Below are 20,477 nucleotides of genomic sequence, written 5' to 3'. Positions count from 1 at the left end.
GTTTAAAGTTTTTAAGAAGTAATAATAAACGCATGCGTTCATATTCTTCCTTCAAACGCGTGAAATAGCGTAACACAGGTGTGTACCTAATACAAAGGAACGAAATTTGTCCCCGATTTTCCACACAAGATAATGTTATACAAAATATACGTTAAAACAGTTTAACAAACATTTTGATAATGAGTTTTTGTTTGTATAAAAGACGTCATTTAAAAAACACGCTGTGCCAATTTACACCAAAGTTATGATTTTTTATTTACAGTGAAGTGTTGCGAGGACATGTGCATTTTGTATGGGAGAAAATAGTTATTTGTACAACAAGAGAGGAAAGTTGGTTTTTCTTGCGAGTGTTTATTTTGAGTCCCGAGAAAGCGAAAGATTCTATAATTGAATCACGAGCGAAGCGAGTGATTCTAAGTTAGAATCGTGAGCGTAGCGAGGGACTCAAAAAAACGAGATGTAAAATAACTTTGCTCTCGTGTTGCACACTTAATTTTTACCTCAGTAGTGAGAACATATTAAAGGTTAAAATGTATTTCGAATTACACAGAATAATACAGAGAAACAAAAAAAAATTAATAAAAGTATGAAGTGGCAGTTCATGGCCTTCACTAAATTAAAAAGCTACTTTGTTTCACTCCCTGGAGTGAGGAAAGTCGCACTTTCCTCAGTCCAGGGAGTGACGAAAGTAGGCTTGTTCGAGCTGATGAGGTGAAAAATAAATTTTCGTTTGTCTTTTAAGAGGCCGGTGTCGATTTTAGTCGCAAAAATGTAAAATTGATAGATTTAGTCCGTGAAATTTTACACCTTTTGTTACCTAATTGAAATAACAAGTACTGGTTTCTATTAGCACGTCTTCTTATCTTACCTTTTATCAGATCAGTTTTTTGAAAACAGACACAAAATTAGTAATGTTTGCTTTTCTGATGGACGTTTAGGTAAACGCGCGTAAAGCACTGATTTTGTCGCACTTATTTGTAAATTTCGTAAAGTTTGGACTGCTAAACATGGTAATTTTGTATTACACATATCCTGTACTTGACGTTTATCAGACTACATTTTTATTATTATGACTTTGAAGTAGTGTAAATGAAAGTTAGACGAAATCAATTTTCTCCAGAAATTACTTCAAAACAAGTGACAATTTCTCTGAAAATCGACTTAATTTCAAAGTAATTTTGATACTTAAACAATCTACAACATTTGCTGAAACTATACTTATACATCAATTTGTATAATTTACCACCATGATTTTTTGATGAATTTTTAAAAACTGCCCCTTCTCTTCATGCATTACCGGTGACGCACGCTCGCGACCTCATTATTAAAAGTCAAGATGAGAAGACGTGCTAATAGAAATCAATACTTGTTATTTAGATATTACGTAACAAAACGTGTATAATTTCAACGACTAAATCTATCAATTTTACATTTTTGCTCCAAAATCGACTACGGCTTCTTAATACTTAAAGCAATGTTTTACTGTAAAAGTGTGTGGAGCATATTGCGTTCATATGCAGTTCTACGCGGTTGCATTGCCGCGGCAATAAGACTCCACTCGACGCATCGCGTCGCAGATCGATTGTCGACAATCGATGCATTGTGGCCGACATCGATACGAGTGTTCGCCTACGCGCGACCCTCTTACATCGTAATCGGCTTATTAGGATTTTACCGCACGCATTCGTGCGACCGCGATGGCTCAACGACGATGTTACACTGTGATTGTTCAAATTCGCTTGTACGCTTGTACTGTAACTTTCAGATTTTGCGCGAAAGTTTCAAACTAAGCCATTGAAAGGAAAATATATGTATCACATGCGTTATTCGTTTTAAAATAGCATCTTCCGTTAATGTTATGTGTAGGTACTGGGCATCACATTTTTAGAAACCATCATCTATTAGGGTAATTAGGGCCACTTGCACCATTCACTTATCCGGGGTTAACCGGTTAAACCTGAAGTTACCATGGTTACCAGTACAATTTGAAACTGGGTTAACGGTTTAACCGGTTAACCCCGGGTTATTGGGGTGGTGCAAGTGGCGCTTAGAGTAGTACCTTATGATCTAATAGTGGTATGATCATTGATCATTCGTTTTTCCGGGTTTTGAATGGCAGTGCAAATGCACTCAATCATCAATCAGAAGAAATCTTCTGTTTATGGAAGCTCTAGGGGTAGAGGCACTTCTAGAATCGAAGAAATCGTCCTACAATTTGCTAGTAGACTGATCGTGATCATGTAAATCAAGTACTCGAAGATTGTATTGCAAGCCGCCGGCGCCGGCGTGGGCGCGGCGAGATGATCACATGACTGATTACATATTTAACAAAATATATTGTCGTTAATCGTTCTCTTGGCCGCTGGTGTCTTTGAAGCCTTGGACATTCTTGAGATTACTGAATGAGCATTACTTAAGTTTCAATTAAATATCATTAAAATACCTGACAAATGTTGTATAATTTACTTGTGAAGAATTTTGTATATTATTAGCTTAACCGCCTTAAATAATTAAAAGCAGTAGTAGTTGGGGGTGTTGTTAACACGTTTTTCAGAAAACTTCGTTAATATAATGCAAATATTGTTTATGTTGAAATGCAACTCTCATCGTTTATGAGTAGGTAACTCTTAGATTGCTAACAAAGCAACTGTGTCGCCACGCGTTAGGTTCCAGCAGAATGACAGCTTTGAGGATAAACTAGTCGTTGAATAACAAAAGTCTATGCAATGGACAGTCACCAATAATAATAACCTAGCCGTTATGGCGCTCCAAGTGCGACGACGCTAGAAGGCCTCTAGGTGTTGTAACGCAAGTACTCGTTAGCAGTCAAGCTATCTGCACACATATTATCAGAGATGACTGTACTTGCTTGACACCGCTACCGCAAGCGATTAAGTTTGAGTAACATAGACATATATATTAGTTCGTAAAGACCGGCCTTACGAGCACTACGAATGGGGCCAATACATTGGAGTCAAAATTGCATTTAGTTACACCAACGCGCTGAGTCGTGTGGCGAATGGCGCAGTGGAAAGCCATCGGTGCTCGGTCGGAATTGTATGCATACGCTTATACTTTGTTTACACCAATGGTGACGCCTTTCCATTGCGCAATTCGCCACACGACTGAGCGCGCTGGTGTAACTGCAATTTTGACTCCAATGTATCGGCCCCATTCGTAGTGCTCGTAAGGCCGGTCTTTACGAAGTAATATATATGTCTATGTTGAGTAATCGGAGGTCTTTAAGTCAGTGTAAAATCAACATAGGTATGTATGGCAACATACGACACAAATTTATCGAAAGAAAAAGTTAATAAACTGAAGATTAGAAGACTGTTGAAGTACCCAAGAATGTACTATAAATAACAAGGACGGATGAAATCACTAGACGAAAATAAAATCGAATTTACAAATTATGTTAGCAAGCATCCATTCCATGGCAATGTAACTTGTAAGTCAAGGACGAAAACACATAAGAAAATATCTCCACATTATATGAGATATTTGTAAAACTTTAAAGAAACCTAATAATTTGTGCAATAGTAATAACATATATTACAAACAACGCTTAAACTCCCCTATCACTTCAGAAATAGACAGTCAAACAAATCTCCGAAACATTTGTCTTCGGGACTGCTTCTAGTACAAAAGTGCAACTTTGTCTACAAACTGCTCAGTGCAGCAGAACTGTTCGAGCACCGCGATATATTATCTAGTTTCCATGTCAACAAACTGCCCAACTCTGGTTCGACCGACTCAATTTCGCGTGACGTCATCACAATAATTTTATAGAAAGGAACATCATTTCTGTTCCATGTATCTGTTTTCATTGCGACTATAAAACTTAGTCGTTGTTCTAAACTAGTGAAATAAAAGACTTCCACATAAATTGTTATTATTCAGAAATAATGATATCTCTTTGTATTATGTTTCCGGCAGTTAAAACAGGCGAGGAAGCATTAACTGCGATCACGAATCTAATAGAGGGATCTAATAGATACTGCTTAAGAAGCTGTATCGGCTATCGGCACGGTGAGACATCAATAAGTGGCAAGTCATCTGTCCGTAACGGAAGAGTGGTTCATCTATCACCGCGAGACGTCAGTGTTGTGACACACGCCAGATGCCTCGCAGAACATATTAGTCGTAACTTAAGAAATGCCTTTTACTACAAAAGTAAACAAGGCAATCTACAAAACAAATGCTATTAAAATTTTAACAAGCAATATTCCGCTTTAGAAAATTGTAATAAAATTTCATGATTGAATAAGCGACACAGCGAACGTACATATAGACCACCCCGATGATGTAAACGGTAGCATTTGCAGCGGCGTTCCCGGCCATGCGATATCGTGTAAATCAGGAGTCGCGCGATTCCCTCGCAGATAAAGCGTGAAATATGAATATCGTCGCTTTGCCACGCGGCGGTGTGTTACAAATGTTTTACATGGAGCTAACTCATAAGGACCCGATAATTTAATGTTTTGCAGATATAACAGAAATGTAATTGTACGTTTTTCGTTAATAGTTCAATGTACTCGTAGATTGGTCTCTAGGCAGAGTTCGTTCACCATGGCGATACTGACTCGTGAAAAGCAATGGAGTGAACGGTCTGATGAATGACGAAGGGCTAATATTATGAAGACATGGTCATCCACTTCGAAGTTACCATGACTATCATGAAATAAAGTCAAGGGGAAACCAACTTATTACCCATTAAACTAACTATAAACTGCAAATTATTTAATTACACTCAAAGCCATCAGTCCGATGTAGAACAGTTTAAACCACTCGAGGCGACCTATTTCCCTAAAGCATCCAGAGTCAACCGTAGCAAACCAGTCGCATATTATACATCTCACTCAATCTACTTAGCGACGCCGATAACCGGCCATTACTAACGAAAATGCCGACAGATTATCTTATGCTCACAATTAATTGAAACTGCCCACGTAATCTAATAAAAGTTACGTTTGGTGATCAAGACAAACAAGGGCGCCCATTCGTAATTAGAACTTAATGAACGTTCCGAATATTGAGCCGAGCACCGTGAGAAGTTCAGCGATAAGTACGATTTGTGTCACTGTAATTAAAAGCGTGGCTGCCGATAACCCCGGATGCGAGGGCCCAGCGCGGCGGCTGGCAGTGCCCGAGCTGGTACTCTAACCAGTCTAACAAGAGCCCCCTGTTATTTCCAGACCATCGCTGACGCGGCGAATGAGATGCAACTCTAAAATTTAATAAGTCTTGAATGGCTGGATGCGTTATAAATTCCTCATTAAAAACGAAGCAGAGTTTAATTGAAATCGTGTGTTTTGTCCAGCGCCAGTGATAAGATTCTATTGCTGTACAATGCGTTGAAATGTTTTGATGTGACAGACCGATTGCGGTAAATTGAACCACTGTGGGGAGTGGGTTATTCCATGAACGCGTGAACGCGTCATACAAGAATGTAATAGTAAACCATAATTTTGACGAGACTACTAAAGGTCGACATGGTTATGCTTTTACCCTTCAAAACTTAAATTGAATAAGTATCGAGCATGTGATTCTTCGAAATTAACCTTGTGGAGGTTAAATTACAAAAATATAAATAATAAAAGCAACAAGGTCCACGGAATCTCGTAACTCAGTGTAAGTTTAAACGCATGACAATCGTATTGCACAACACTTTAATGTCCAATCCAACAAAATTATATGGCCGCATTCACGCCGGCGCGACACTTGGCCATAGTTATACGAGAAGAAGCACAATGCAATAACGATTAGTGTCTATAAAGACTTCGCTGAACGATGCCCTTTATGGTGGTCTCGTAAAGCAATACAATTAGGCAATGGGCGTGCATTAACACCTCATCGCGAGCGACTCCCACGCGGAACGGGACGCCAGTTCTAACATTTAGAAATGTTGGAAACACGTGCAAGAGCAAGGTAACGGCGAGGGTGCATTTCAATAACATCTTACTCTACGATAATACTTTTAACACTAGGTAACAGGCTAGATATCAAGGAAAATCATTACAAAAATAACATATTACAATTTTATAAAGAATGTTTATGTATATACGCCATACGATTAAATAAATTACAAAAAACTTCAAAAAAAGTATACCATCAGATCCACAGCGCAGGCTTCGTCACATTACAGTAAGCTCATCCACCTTAGGTTTCGTCACAAAGTTAAGGTTAGTTTTAGGCTTCAAGGTAAATTGCGATTCACATAACATATAAAGATGAGTTAAAATTACCATACCACCGAAAGAACATACTTTTATAACAATTTAACGTTTCTTCTATTTCAACAAACTAAAAATATTTTATGTAATTAAGATATGTCTAAGAAACTACTTACTTTTATACATCGATATACATACATATTAGAACTCTACATTAATCATTAATATGTTAAATTGGAATGGTATACCTAAACCTGCATCTCTTAATAATGGCCAATGAACTTTATATTGAATGCGTAGTGTGTCGATTTTGTAATATGTGACGTTTTCAACCAAAAGGTACCACATTGTCGCTTGTCGATAAGGTTGATTTCGAATTGAAGCTATATGGAATAGCGCCTTATTGACAACCGACAATAAGTACCCTTTTGGTTGAAAATGGCACATATGTTCATACCTGCGCTCGACAACCCAAGTTTGGCTCTATTGACTTGTACGGCCACTAGAAGAAAAAAACCACAAAGCAATAAGTCCGCATTAAGTCCTACAAGAGATCAAAACCAAGAGCGTTAACACATTCAGTAAACACAAATTTTGACTCACCGCAGTCTTTTCCCAAGAACTCGTCAATGGTATCCATAAATCTGGAAACAAATAAAGCAAAATCAATGACGGTATATTGCCATAAGACAAGTTAAGAGAGGCTTAAAACATTTAAAGTCGGTTTACATAAAAGTATAGAAGATGAATATGTAAAATCCGTATGGTATCGATAACGTATGTCACAAAATTTGGTAGGTAACTAAATATAAAGCATTCTAACAGTTATTTCGCCATTAAACTTTTAATTGAATTTTCTAAAAAAACATAAAATCTATGGCAACCGTCATGTCCAAGATGAAATATTATCATTATATTGATCGCAGCGTGTCGCCACGCGTTTATCGATTTTTTTACACCTCAAACCGCATGATCAGATCAGTGGGCGTCTCGGAATTACAAGGCGTTTCTGCCGATCGGCTGCATTCCTGCCAATTTTGTGAAATATGTTTGTTTTCATCGAAACAAATAATTCATATATACCGCGAGGGTCGGAGAGCCCCCTCCCCTCAAACCCCTGCTCGGACATTTTTGAGATGTTTCCTTAAATAACTTGCTAGGGTGGTCTAATGATTCGAATTGTTATAGTGTTTTGTGACAGGATTTCCTATTTATCCAAAAAGAACTTTAGACATAATATTTAAAAGGTATGATGTAACTTGTTTATGGGTGATTGCAGCTATGGCTTGTCATGTAAAACTGTAACGCCTGCAATAGGTACTTCATTAAGCTATCATTTTCCGATCAAAAGCCCCCTCCAGCGACAGCGAAAAAGGCAGGTTGCATCCAAACAGAATTTACAATTCAGTCCATCATCGACATTACCATCTAAAACGGTGCAAATGAGCTCTTTAAGACCACATCATAAATTATTCATTGTATATGAGATCGCCACCTCCTTGTTTAATATTAAATTTGATTGCCGTTAAAACACCGCAATATTATTAATATTATGAACAAATAATCATAAATAATATCACACTTATTTTATAAGGTTTTAGTTTTATTTTAATTTAAGATTAGTTATTGTATTTTAAATGTAATCTGTATGTGATGTAATTGCTATTGTGGAAATTAAATCTCCCTATATCACACTTAATATTTTATTTTTGTATTTTATGTCCATTAAAGTTACTGAACAGTTAACTTAAAACCAAGACCAGGACCAGTCCTCGTACAGTCACCTGCAATAATATGTTACACAATGAAGAGTAACATTAAATTTAACTCATTTAAGTGAAGTTTTGTTATATCTTCTTGAGAATAAAGATTCTTAAACCTGAACATTTATTGCAGGTTACATGCGTGTATAGAACTTACATGGTCTGTGTTTGTGTCAAAATTGTAGCCACCGAGACAGCTGAGTCATCTAAATTAAATTAAACAAAACCCTAAAAGAAGAAGAACTTTGTAATGCAAATTTGCCGACCGAAACTAGCAGCTGACGTGTGGCGCCAGCGAGCAAATAGTTTAATTATGCATAAAGTCACAATTCAACAAAAAATCAAAGAAAATCTCATCAAGGCGTACTTGCGTGTGAAACTGTGACGTATATGCCGACCGGACTTTCCGACCGTTTCGAAAATAGCAAACTAATTTCTAATCCGGAGTGAACTTTTAAAAACTGTAATAAATATAAAACTAACTAAATTAGACTAAAATATTGTAACTTTATAAAATTGTTTAACACAAAACTGTAATAGATATGAAACTGACTAAATTAGACTAAAATATCATAGTAATATAATTGAAACTAAAGTTGAACCTAGAAACAAATTTAATAGCAATAATGTAATAACTAATAAGTAATAACAGATAGACATAGTTGCCTTTATAGTTGTAAGTTGTAATACATAAAATTGCATTTATCTTAATCCAGGTATATAAACCTGAATCTCATTTTTGTCCTCATTTGAAAAATATCATTCTAGTTAACTCGCATGACATAAAAATGTACATGTGGTCTCCCGCGATACAGGCCTATAGCCTAGTGCGGGGACTCCTGGAACCTCCAAATGTCAAGTCAGTTATGCACCAACTCTTTTCAGTAGTAACTTGTGGTATGTACTACATTTGTATTTTTTCTGTGCAATAAAAACATTTTTTATCTTTTTTATCTCTTTTTTTAAGAAAAGATTTAATGGTAACGTCTCTGCCAAACGTAACACTTTATTTTATTATTAATACCTACGTATAGAAAAAACCAATATGATGATAATTGATGATTGGCGATGCATGCATGAAGAAAATCAAACAATAATAACTAATTATAAGTCGAAGTAAATTACTTCTATTGGAGACTGTTCCTTCCACAAAGTTTAATTATAATTGGTCGTTTTATTACGTGGCGCGCCCCTCGCGAGCCTGGTGTGACAGCGGCCACTTTCCAAAATAACGTTACGCTGCTCATAAACGAATCAATACTTAATCGATAACTAGCGTTTGAAACAGATGCCGAGCCGACTCCTTACGAACCTCTTTCAAACTGTAAAATATTTTTATAACTGAGGTTAATGTAGTTGCACCTCTGAATCTACCTAGCATTCAACATACGCTACAAATATAATGATAACTGGCTAATAAGATTTATAGATTTAATTGCTTATGACAGATCAATTTCGATGTTTTATTAGGTTTATTTAAGGATAATACCACTTTCTAATAACATTTTTGTATAAGTTCGTTATCGTGTTTTGTCACGAAGAGAGAATTAAGAACATCAATAGTAATACACAATTAAATTGTAATTGTCGAAACCAGTCGAAACGCAATCAGTGCATGCTTGCCCTTGCTAGGTTATATTTGACTGGGCGACTTCGAATCAAACGTTCCAAGTGTTTCCTGGTGCACGGATGTCATTATTTAAAATCTGTCAAAATTGTGTATTTTATTACACAGCAGGCAGATTGGAGCTGCGTGAATTACATGCTTTCTTATTTAATATCAGCCGCATCCACCGTTTGTAGGATAATTTATATCTAGCGGCGTTATCTAGTCGGGAGATCGCTCCCAAGTTATAATCCGAGTATTTTTCAAGTGGCACCGACTGCGACTGCGCCGACCCCACTACGCTACACTGGAAAATTTATGTAACTACCAGGAGGTTTCGCTGCAATTATTATAGCCCTTACATTATGTGACGTAACATACGACCCACCTACAGGAAATAAGTAAATCCCCAAATTAATCGATAAACGCCGAAGTTAATGAACAACTGAGTAAGCTTTCTTTAAAGTTTGGAGGCCATAAAATGAAAAATTTACAGGACCATTACACGAGTTTCACGACATGCAATCATAAACTACGGAATTACGGATACAGATTGTTCGTTACCATTGCTGCAAATTGATAAATGATAACAAAGGTAAAATATGACGAATTTTCTTATACCTTTCGTGTTGTGCTTCGATTCAATTCAAAGCGGCACGATGAATGATTTTATAGATTTACCGATTTCATTTGCATATTTGGACGGTTTTCTTACACGGAGCTGCGTATCCAAGAGCAACTTTCTCGGCACCTAACGCACCGGACCTCACATATGCGGCACAAACGCATCCATCATGGTAGGAGCGTACATGTCGCTACGTCGGTACTAGGGTACAAGCGCCGAAAATGCCCGGAACAGAGATAATAGGCGACATTCTGATACAACGCGAGATAAGGACACAGGAGGTTCCCATGAGATCCAGGGCGCCCTAATACACAGAGGTCCTTAACAAGATCAGGGGTCAAACGTGGACAAAGTACAAATTAAGTACCAAATACCGTTACAAATAATAAAAAAGAATTTAAGCAAGAACCAACAGTTATAATAAAAACGAAGGTCTGTATAAATATCAAAATCAAACTGTTTATTATGTATTAAATAATTTTACGGTTTAGTTTAGACTCACTTGTTTTAAGTCACTCGCACGACAACATCAAGTGAGTCTAAACCGTAAAATTATTTAATGTTAGTATGTCTCACACATAGACATTCACTCTTCACTCTTATAAATTTCGGTATTTCGCCATCGCCTCCTTGCTATGATGCCATAACCCGACCATGAAAAAATGCCCGGTCGGTGATAAAGACAAAGCATGGCACTATTTTCTCTTTCCTCTTATAGGAATCGCAATTAGACTATCTTTCTCTATAAAAGAGTGTCAGGTCCTTGGTCTCACAACAGTTTAAATTCGATTGTTTATTATGTAGTTATGGCTTATTGCATAGGTGATGAAGTTTTAGTACCCAGAGCTTAGCTAGTGCCAGACCGGCTTGAGGTAGAGGTCGTGTTTATGACGTGCTAACTGCGCGGCGGACGGTGGCGGAGTGCCGTCGGGATGCAATTAGCTTTTGATATTTCATACTCGAGAATTGATGATATTAGTAAGTTGGATTAAAATCATGATGAATAAAAATAAAGACTACTTAATTTGACCAATCGCAAAACCTGCATCGCCCGTACCAAAGTAAGTCTTAACAATTCGATTTTATTGTAAAATGTCTAAAAAAGACAATGTATTATATTTTCATTAAGTTGCGATACTTCATGACTACAGTAACCGAGTCGGCACGGCGAAAATGTTTACGATCACATCTTAACTTATTCACAACAGGGTCCTTATGCTACTCTTAATCAAGTTATAAAACGCTTCGTAGCCACGGGCTAGATCGACTATTAAGCCGTATTCAGTTTTCAAAATATTATATTGATTTGATGTTAACATTGATGCATCTAGCTTGCAATCGTATATTGCTGCGGCAGAGGCGCACAAATATTAATATTCAATCATTACCATATGCCTAAAATCTGAATGCGCCTCCTTGTGTCGTGACTCGTGACGCTCGATGATGTAAAGTTATTAGAACAGCAGTGGCGCCTTCAGCGAGTCGCCAACGCCATGTGAGTTATAAGATTGGAGAGGCGTTTGCTGGACTGTTATAGCCTCTTAGTAGTGCTTTATGCACTTTGGGGTTAACAACTCTATGTACAAAAAGAGCACTTTTGTTATGGCTATCCGTATTTTCAATTATCTCCCTCTAGACATGAAAGCGCTAGACGGATTTATCTTCAAACGAAAGCTCAAGAACTGGCTGATAGATAAAGTATTTTATGATATCAATGAATTTTTTGCAAGTTAACAGACACCTATGTATATATAACGGTGTAAGTACTTAGGTATAAGTTTAGTTTTAAGATAGGTAGATTGTCTACCATAATTGTATGCCCTAGCAGGCAACTGTTGATACTTATTATTTTTAATTACCACCTTTGTACGTACACAGTTATACAATAAAACATTATTCTATTCTATTCTATTTGATGAAGGCTAATTTCACTTTTAGCGTTTGGCGAATACAACTATGTTAACAAGATATGATTCATTCAATTGCGTCTGTCTATTAAAGAATAGAAATAAAGATCAAGCCTCATAAAGTAAGAGTGGACGGGGTTGAAATTGCGAATGTAGAAAACGTTTTAATAGTGAACGAGTTGTTTACTCTGAACCCTCAGAGGATATTACACTTTAAATGTCCGTATCATATCGTAAATCCCATAACAAGAATACAGATATTAACAAAATTCACGCGAATAATGTTATGAACTCGACTATTCATAATAAAATTAATAATTTATGTTAAGTTGTTTACATACGAAATAATCAGTAATAATGTTCATAAACATGAAATAAATTGGTATGCACTTGTTGACACATACGAGTAACATGGCGTATTTCATTACAATCGAGTTGGTTTATTTTATGTTCAAGAGCTTTTCAATAGGTACCGATTTAAATGATCATAAAGACTATGCAAACAGCGTTATAAAACCAACACACGAGAACTGCGCTTATGAACAAGGCCAAACTAATGCAAAATGTAAGACAACCTTTTAATATGTACAATAAATTATAATTTTTTCGCCGGAAACCTATTCACAGGTGAATACTAAGTTTACTCTATGATTTCGGTTCATATCAGTTGAAAACCGGATCTCTTTGTTTGACATAATTATTGAAAGTCATAATGTCATGATTATCAGATTATCATTAGTCATAATTCTGAAACCGTTAAAATTTCAGAATTTTCGTAAGGTTTATCCTATAGATAGGTTAGGTTAGGTTTGTTTTATGGCAATCCCGAAACGTTACGCGTTTCAGAGAAAAAACAAATTATGACTAACGAAAATGCGGACATACAAAACATTATGACAAAACTTTATGGGAAACAATAGAGACCCGTTGAAAACAAATTTCGACGTCAACACTGAAAAAACAAATAGCACAAAAGTATTTATTGTGCACCGAAATCGCCGAAATCATAGTGAACTTAAGGTTTGGACTGTTAATGTACGACGTTACAAATTGTAACGATTATTGTAACTTACAATGATGCCTCGATTTCCTATATTCTATGTGTATGTACTTTAATTTTATAACCATAACTTAGCAAAAAAAAGACGTAGCCGCTTATAAAATTGCTTTACAAATAGTTTTTTTATAATAAAAATATGCAAACAAATCCATTATGTTTCAGTTATACACGATGCGAAGACAAGAATAGCAAGCGGCGAATCTCTGTCATAAATAACAAAGTACCCCTTAACTGGCGTAGTTCGTCAATATCGTGACGAGTTGTCAATGAAAGCCCAACTTTACCATCATACGAAGGAAGATGGTCATTCCAGTAAGTAAAGTAGATATTGGGAGTGTTCGGGAATGGGCCCGATCGGCGCGATGGGTTTCAGCGGAATGTTTACGTTGGGAAACTTTAAGGCATTGAAACCGCGTCAATGGCCGGATTGGAAGAACCGAGTCCCGAGCCAAGCTTAGGACACGTGTATGATAAGTAATCTAACATTTCAATCTCGTTGTTAATGTTTGTAATTGTATTTTAACGTTTTTATTGCTATACTATTGACCTATTCCTAAAACGCTACATACAAGACTAAGATTATTTGTTTTGTAGAGATCGGCATGGTTTACTTGAAATAGGCTCGTAGGATTCGATAAATTATACGTCTTATTAATTATAAAGTCGTATATAACGAATAGTAAATACATCTACGCTAATCTATAATGGATAGGTAACTATAATTCCTTAGATAAATGTACCTTTTACCATCAAGTATTATCATTTAGAAAAAACAAAGCTTATGTTCTGCTAGTATGTGTATAAAAGGTTATCGGTCCATCCCTAACACATATTTGACAATTTAGATACTAACTGTACTTAAACTTAACTGTTTAGTAAACAGTTCCGTGTTTACTATACCTATACCTACCGTTTATTGATGTTATAGTCTAAAGTCCAGGCGACACAGTATGCGGATTTATTATTAAGGTGCCAATTTATTCGTAATCAATTTTAGTCGGCTACGTTTTTCACACTCAGTTATATACTTAGCGACTTGTAGTGTAGCAAACCCGTTAATTAATCACTTGTATAGGTTGGTACCTAGTTACCTACATGAAATTGTCATAGTCACAGCCGCCGCCGAATGTGTGCGAATATAAATATTGACATATTAGTCCAAACCTCGTTAAAGAGTTAGTCTTATGAACCGCCCTGTAAGTAGTTCTTACGACCACTTATGAACCGCCCTGTAGTTCTTATGACCACTCTTATGAACCGCCCTGTAGTTTTTACTACTCATATGAACCACACTGTAGTTCTTACGACCAGCCTGCAAAAATTACATAGTCATTAAATCCACACTTAAATATAACGAAATTAGGGATATGGAAGCCACATCACCTTTTGTCACTTTCTCGATTCAAGTAGGGACCATGAGCCATCGGTATGAAAACAGCTTTAGCTGCTAACTAAGTATAAAAGTATGTGGGCGAAAGATAAAGTCGGAAATGTGAAGAAAGTGAATAAAGTAAAAAAATAATCCTATTACTGCGGGAATTGTTAGAGAAGTTTTCCAAGTTTAGGTTGACTTATCTTATAGCATTCATTTACTAAAATAAAGATGGGACACAATACGAAGTACATTAAGGTTCATTGTCAGCTGATATATCTACTGTACCGTAATCAAAGTTCTTTTATGCTTTCAAAATATGCCATATTAAGAACCCTATTATTATTTAGAAATCCAAGATATGAAAGTTTGTGTTTGATGTGTGTATATTTGTTCATTTGTTGAGTCTCATTATATGTAAATTTTGGTAGATATAGATAGATAGGACGAGTAGAATAGCAAAATAAATCACATAAATTCATAAACGAAACTACAAAGTAAAAAAAATTAAGGCTTATAATAAACAAACTTTAAGCCGGATAATACCGGATCGGACCGGTAACCGGAAGATAACAAACCAAATCAACATGTGAGAAACTTTATTATTCTAAAAATAAAAATAAACTGGACAAGTGCGAGTCGAACTCGCCCACCGAGGGTTCCGTACTTTTTAGGGTTCCGTACCCAAAGGGGGTAAAACCGGTAAAGGGTAAAGGGTGAACGGGACCCTATTACTAAGACTTCGCTGTCCGTCCGTCCGTCCGTCCGTCCGTCTGCCAGCAGGCTGTATCTCATGAACCGTGGATGACAGCTAGTTGAAATTTTCGCAGATGATGTTTTTTTGTTGCCGCTATAACAACAAATATCCAGCTACCGTCGCCAGCTCAAGTGGCTTCCCATACGTCAGCGCCGATCCTTTCGAATACTCTCCTCACTCTTCTCTATCCTATTCGAGCCCTCCACTCCAGAATATCTCAAATGTAACTTCAGCTTTTTATTACCCCCCGCCCAGGCTGCAAGCTGCGCGCTGCCCGTTCTCTTAAACTCTCTTCTCCCTCACCATACCGGTTTTCTCACGTCTTCTTTCGCTGTTCAAGCAATCCGTCTTTGGAATTCGCTCCCTCTAACGATTTGACAAGCCCCAAACAAGCTGACTTTCAAAAGAATGCTCTACAAGCACCTGCTAGATACTGTCTAGTGGGACCCCCCCTCCTTCCCCGCACATGCAAAAATATATTTATGTATATTATATAATAAATTTGTATATGTAATTAGATTGTTTATTTATGTAGTTTATAAAGGTATTATAGTATATAAATATTACTAGTTTGTATATTGGCGTTAGTATTAGAATTTATATTTAGAACAATTTTTTTCGCATCGCACTGCACCCACCTTAACTTATTTCTGTTTGGCCCAGTGGTTGACTGGTAGAGAATGCCTCAAGGCATTAAGTCCGCCTTTTGTACTTGTTCTTGTGCAATAAAGTTTAAAATAAATAAATAATAAATAAATACTAAAAACAGAATAAAATAAATATTTAAGTGGGGCTCCCATACAACAAACGTGATATTTTTGCCGTTTTTTGCGTAATGGTACAAAACCCTTCGTGCGCGAGTTCGTCTCGCACTTGGCCGGTTTTATGTTTAGTATTTGTTCTTATAGCGGCAACAGAAATACATCAGCTGTGAAAATTTCAACTGTCTAGCTATCTCGGTTCATGAGATTCATGAGAGAGAGATGAGATTCTGGTGACAGACAGACGGACAGACAGACAGACGGACAGTAGACTCTTAGTAATAGGGTCCCGTTTTTATTTTTACCCTTTGGGTACGGAACCCTAAAAACAATGGTAAAATAGAAGAGTTGACATTTGAATGCGGGTGTTAAGTCACTATTAAAAGCTGGCATTAAAATAAATGAAATTTGCAATAGTGCTATAGTGTCTGGGGGATAGGCCGGAAACGGAGTGCACATTCCGAAACGTATGCTAACCAGGTCTGCCATGAGGCCATAAGCCATGAGCGGGTGAATCATGCGGAGCACATCAAACGTACTGCGGCGCCGGTATCAAACCGCAACTACAGTGTACCGAGGCGGTGCAGTAATCATCCTTGTCCGGAGGATCACAAACGACTGCGAAACGACTCTGAACACGACTGCATATACAGAAATGTTACTAACCAGCCAAACTCGACACATGATTTCTAATTATTAAGCGTGAATAAACGTCAAAATATTAACTTACCGCAAACTATTTTATCTTTATCAGAAATTAAATTACACAAGTTGGAAACAAACCTAAGCAAAATGTTGGTATCGAATTAAATGGGTTAGCTCTCGGAAAGCTGTAGGGGTAGGTTTAGTCTAACACCAACTATGTATAAGAAATTAGAACTCATCAGTGGCTAGCATGGGTCGCTTTTCAGTTATAATGATTAAACAGAGAGTTTAAAACAACTTACTGTTCATAAACTGTTTGCTGCATCAACTACCTACTAAAAACTGTCTCAATTACATTCTGAATCACAGGCATTAATGTTTTGAACACAACTGTTACGTCTCGATTATGCAGGGTTCCCGGAACGTATCCTTTGTGGTTAAGCCTATTATAACTATACACTAAAATAGTACATGAGTAAACTTTACATTGTTTGCGGCGCCTGACAAATAGAGGAGGCTGTGGTTGCTACAATTGTAATATAATATCTAATAAAGTTTTATTGTAATTTGAAATGGAATAGTCCTTTATGTAAGGCTTATTTGTATGTTAAAGTACTTAACGACCGCTACCTACTTTGATGACAACGTCTTCGTGTTCCTGGATACTTTTGGTGACCCAATGTAACAATATTTGAAAAGACATTGACGACGATATATGGGATGCTATGACATTGTGTTAGTTTTACAAGCAGTAAAGAAATAAGTCTAATTTATTAAGTTACATTTACTAGACACTACTTAATTAAAAGTAAGCAAATGAACCTGTTAACACAACGCTAACATAATATTGTCTTCGGTTACCGCGATAGTTACTCATGAAATAAAACTATGAAAACGGATTATATCGCGTATATTGAATTTATAATACATCCCGACGTTTCGAACTCTTTACAGCGTTCGTGGTCAACGGGTGACAACGCTAACATCCAAATAAACACTCTTAAAATATCGCTAAACCGTTATTATAATGTTAATTAACAAACTAAACATAATTTACACCTACCAAGAATAAGAAGAATCTCATACCCCGATCTAAACTGTCAGCCAAATTACATCAAGTTGAATTAAGATCTGGCCTCCCGATTCCAAAAATATAACGGCCTATATGTCAAGTTAAGACATAGGCCCAATTAGTTCGGATCTGGAATATATTCGGAAGGCATCATAAACCACAACAATGCGTATTCATCAGCTAATAAACATGTGGGATGTGCAAATTAATCAGGCGCATCTAATGGAGGCGCCGGTCGACATCGCACATATCGCATAACGAAACGGCATATGAATATTTAACAATGATACCGCATAGGTACTACATTTGGAGTAATACATGGCACCGCGGTGTTAGGCACCAAATATTAAATACTCGAAATTTTATTATGAGTCATTATATCATTCAAAACAACATTAGTCATCTCGCATAAAATTTATGAAACAATTAATTAAGGAGCACCATATTTTTCAATTTGCTTCCTGTATTAATTAAAAACACCAATGACACAGCGGTATTGTATTTCAAATATTCCGCTTAAAGTATTGAAATACTATGAGTAATTTATTAAAAGTTTCAAGTGCCAGCTAAATGTGATTTGCTAATCAATTAATCCAATTTGCTAGTCTAGACATGGATAATGTCATACCAAATTGACAACTAAATATTACTATTGCGATCACATAAAATAATTCTCTTTTACGGTACATTAAATATGGTCCATTACAGTACGTAAACAGTATGGTCAACAAATAACAAGTCTGGGCGCCTCAATGCCTCAATGCGATAATATCAGTCCTGACGGATTTCATATTATTGTTCAGGCCCAGACTTCAAATAGGATAACGCGCACACAACACTTACAAAAAGGAATAATAAGTATTGAGTCAAAATATAAATTCAAAAATTGAGTGCGACAATTTTGCGTTACGGCTATGACATTTTTTTATATAAATAGGATATAACGTTTGAAAATATTGAGTATTAGTATAGTATGCGTCAGAATCGCGGCTACTCGATAATTATATCGACCAACTCGCGCGGAGGTATTTTCACACGCTCGATATTCTGCTGCCCGTGCGACATCCGCTCTCGAATCGTAATTGAGACATTTTCACACACATGCCACTCTAAACGCTTTTTCAATGATCGGTAATCGATGATGCTACATTTGTCATAAAATGATGCAGGAAACGTTTTCTTCGGATAGGTGCTGACTTACATAAGATAAACAAGCGTGTCAATCAAAAGACACAAACTATGTGCATGCAATAATTATAAGCAGTATCAACATAATTGAATATTATTAAGTACAGTTTGTAACTGAACCAAAAACAAGTTATCGGTCGACGCAAGAAAATAATCACATCTAAAACAAGAGCGCGCTCTAATCAAATTATTTACAGTCACGGTCAAAAACATGTATACACATTTTAACCTTATTCCATTGACATAAGCTAAAGAGAGTAAACATGTTTAAGACCGTAAGTGTATTAAAAGCGTTTCGTAACCGCTTAATTAAGTTATGTACGGAGCAGGTAGAAATTTCGAAAGCTCCAGTATCCCTGATAAGTCCATGAGTACGTACTTGTCGAATGTCTCAATACGCTCAATCATGTGCCTGATGTGTGGTCTAAACAACTGATTACATACATTACATACCTCTAACATAATAAAAGAATAGGTCGGTCCGATGATTACTCCGAATAAAGCGGTGTAACCACTGGTAATAGCCACTTTAGCAGTATTATTAGGGACATTATAGTAGAATATCGATAATTATTTCCTTCTCGACCGTATTACAAGCGATTACGACGTATCTACACTTTGGAGGTACATAATGGAGTTGTACAGTTCATGCTTAAACAAAATCATTTATTTCTGGTCTTAAAAACCCATATTTTACCACATTACAAAAATAAAAAATGCAAAATATAAAATGTAAAATACATTGATAAAAATCAAAAATTTAAATTATACATTAACCCTATTATTATTAACCCTACAAACATGCTTTTTATATATATGAAAACATCTAACATTTTCAGTGATGTGATAAAATAAATTATCATAGAGAAAAAGAAAAATAACTTTCCTAAAAAAGAGATAAGTAACAATGTAGCATATTTGGGAGTATGGGTTAAACACGAAAAAATATCGCACAAACAGTTTCTATTATTCTAATATTCTCTGTACAGACGCGTAGAAAAAAAAACCGATAATATTGGTGTAAGGCTTAGTGGCAGTAAATTTGGACAATGGCTGGCGGTCGCCGTATTTATGTGTTTGTTATCACGCTCGGAAGTCTCCTATCTTACATTGATTTACACAGTTTACACTGGACTTTTACTCGACAAACAATCACAACGAGAGTTTAGTTTCAACACCTTAGCGCGATAAAGTATTTTAAAGGACTTGTGCTCGTAAATCGTGGCTTAGAAATCCTGTAGATCTATTGATCCCATATTTGTGCCGAGACGAGAGTTCGACTAATATTTTGATCATTTGTGATATTTGGAAAGTTCTGATTGAAAAATTCGAAACTTTATATAGGTAGATTTTTTAATCGATATGACTCACATTCATTACCTATACAAGCTTAACATAAAAAACAAACGCAATTGAGTTTGCAACGAAAGTTTTAGGGCGTTCGCAACGTCGCGCGTGTGCACGGAGCGGGCGAGCGGATAAACAAAAAATAGTATGAGCGCCGCTGACTGACGTGATTTTACGTACAATTTCAACCGCGCGCGT

The 20,477-nt window shown here is 36.4% G+C and overlaps 1 protein-coding gene across 2 annotated transcripts in view; it reads right to left on the bottom strand.

Annotated features, from left to right (window-relative positions):
• The window catches only part of LOC134744632 (RNA/RNP complex-1-interacting phosphatase), an 83,338-nt gene that overhangs the window by 9,963 nt on the left and 52,898 nt on the right, over window positions 1-20,477 (bottom strand). Inside the window, exons 6-7 of one of the 2 annotated variants that reach the window (XM_063678516.1) lie at window positions 6,780-6,820; window positions 6,634-6,678 (exon numbers count right to left, since the gene is read on the bottom strand). In XM_063678516.1, the coding sequence (XP_063534586.1) occupies window positions 6,634-6,678; window positions 6,780-6,820 (86 nt within the window). The remainder of the gene's footprint in view (window positions 1-6,633; window positions 6,679-6,779; window positions 6,821-20,477) is intronic. The other variant, XM_063678517.1, reaches the window with a different exon arrangement.

Source organism: Cydia strobilella, chromosome 10 (genome assembly GCF_947568885.1).
Source record: "Cydia strobilella chromosome 10, ilCydStro3.1, whole genome shotgun sequence".
Taxonomy (NCBI): Eukaryota; Metazoa; Arthropoda; class Insecta; order Lepidoptera; family Tortricidae; genus Cydia; species Cydia strobilella.
Note: the sequence above shows the minus strand (reverse complement) of the source record. Positions and strands in the feature narration are given on the sequence as shown.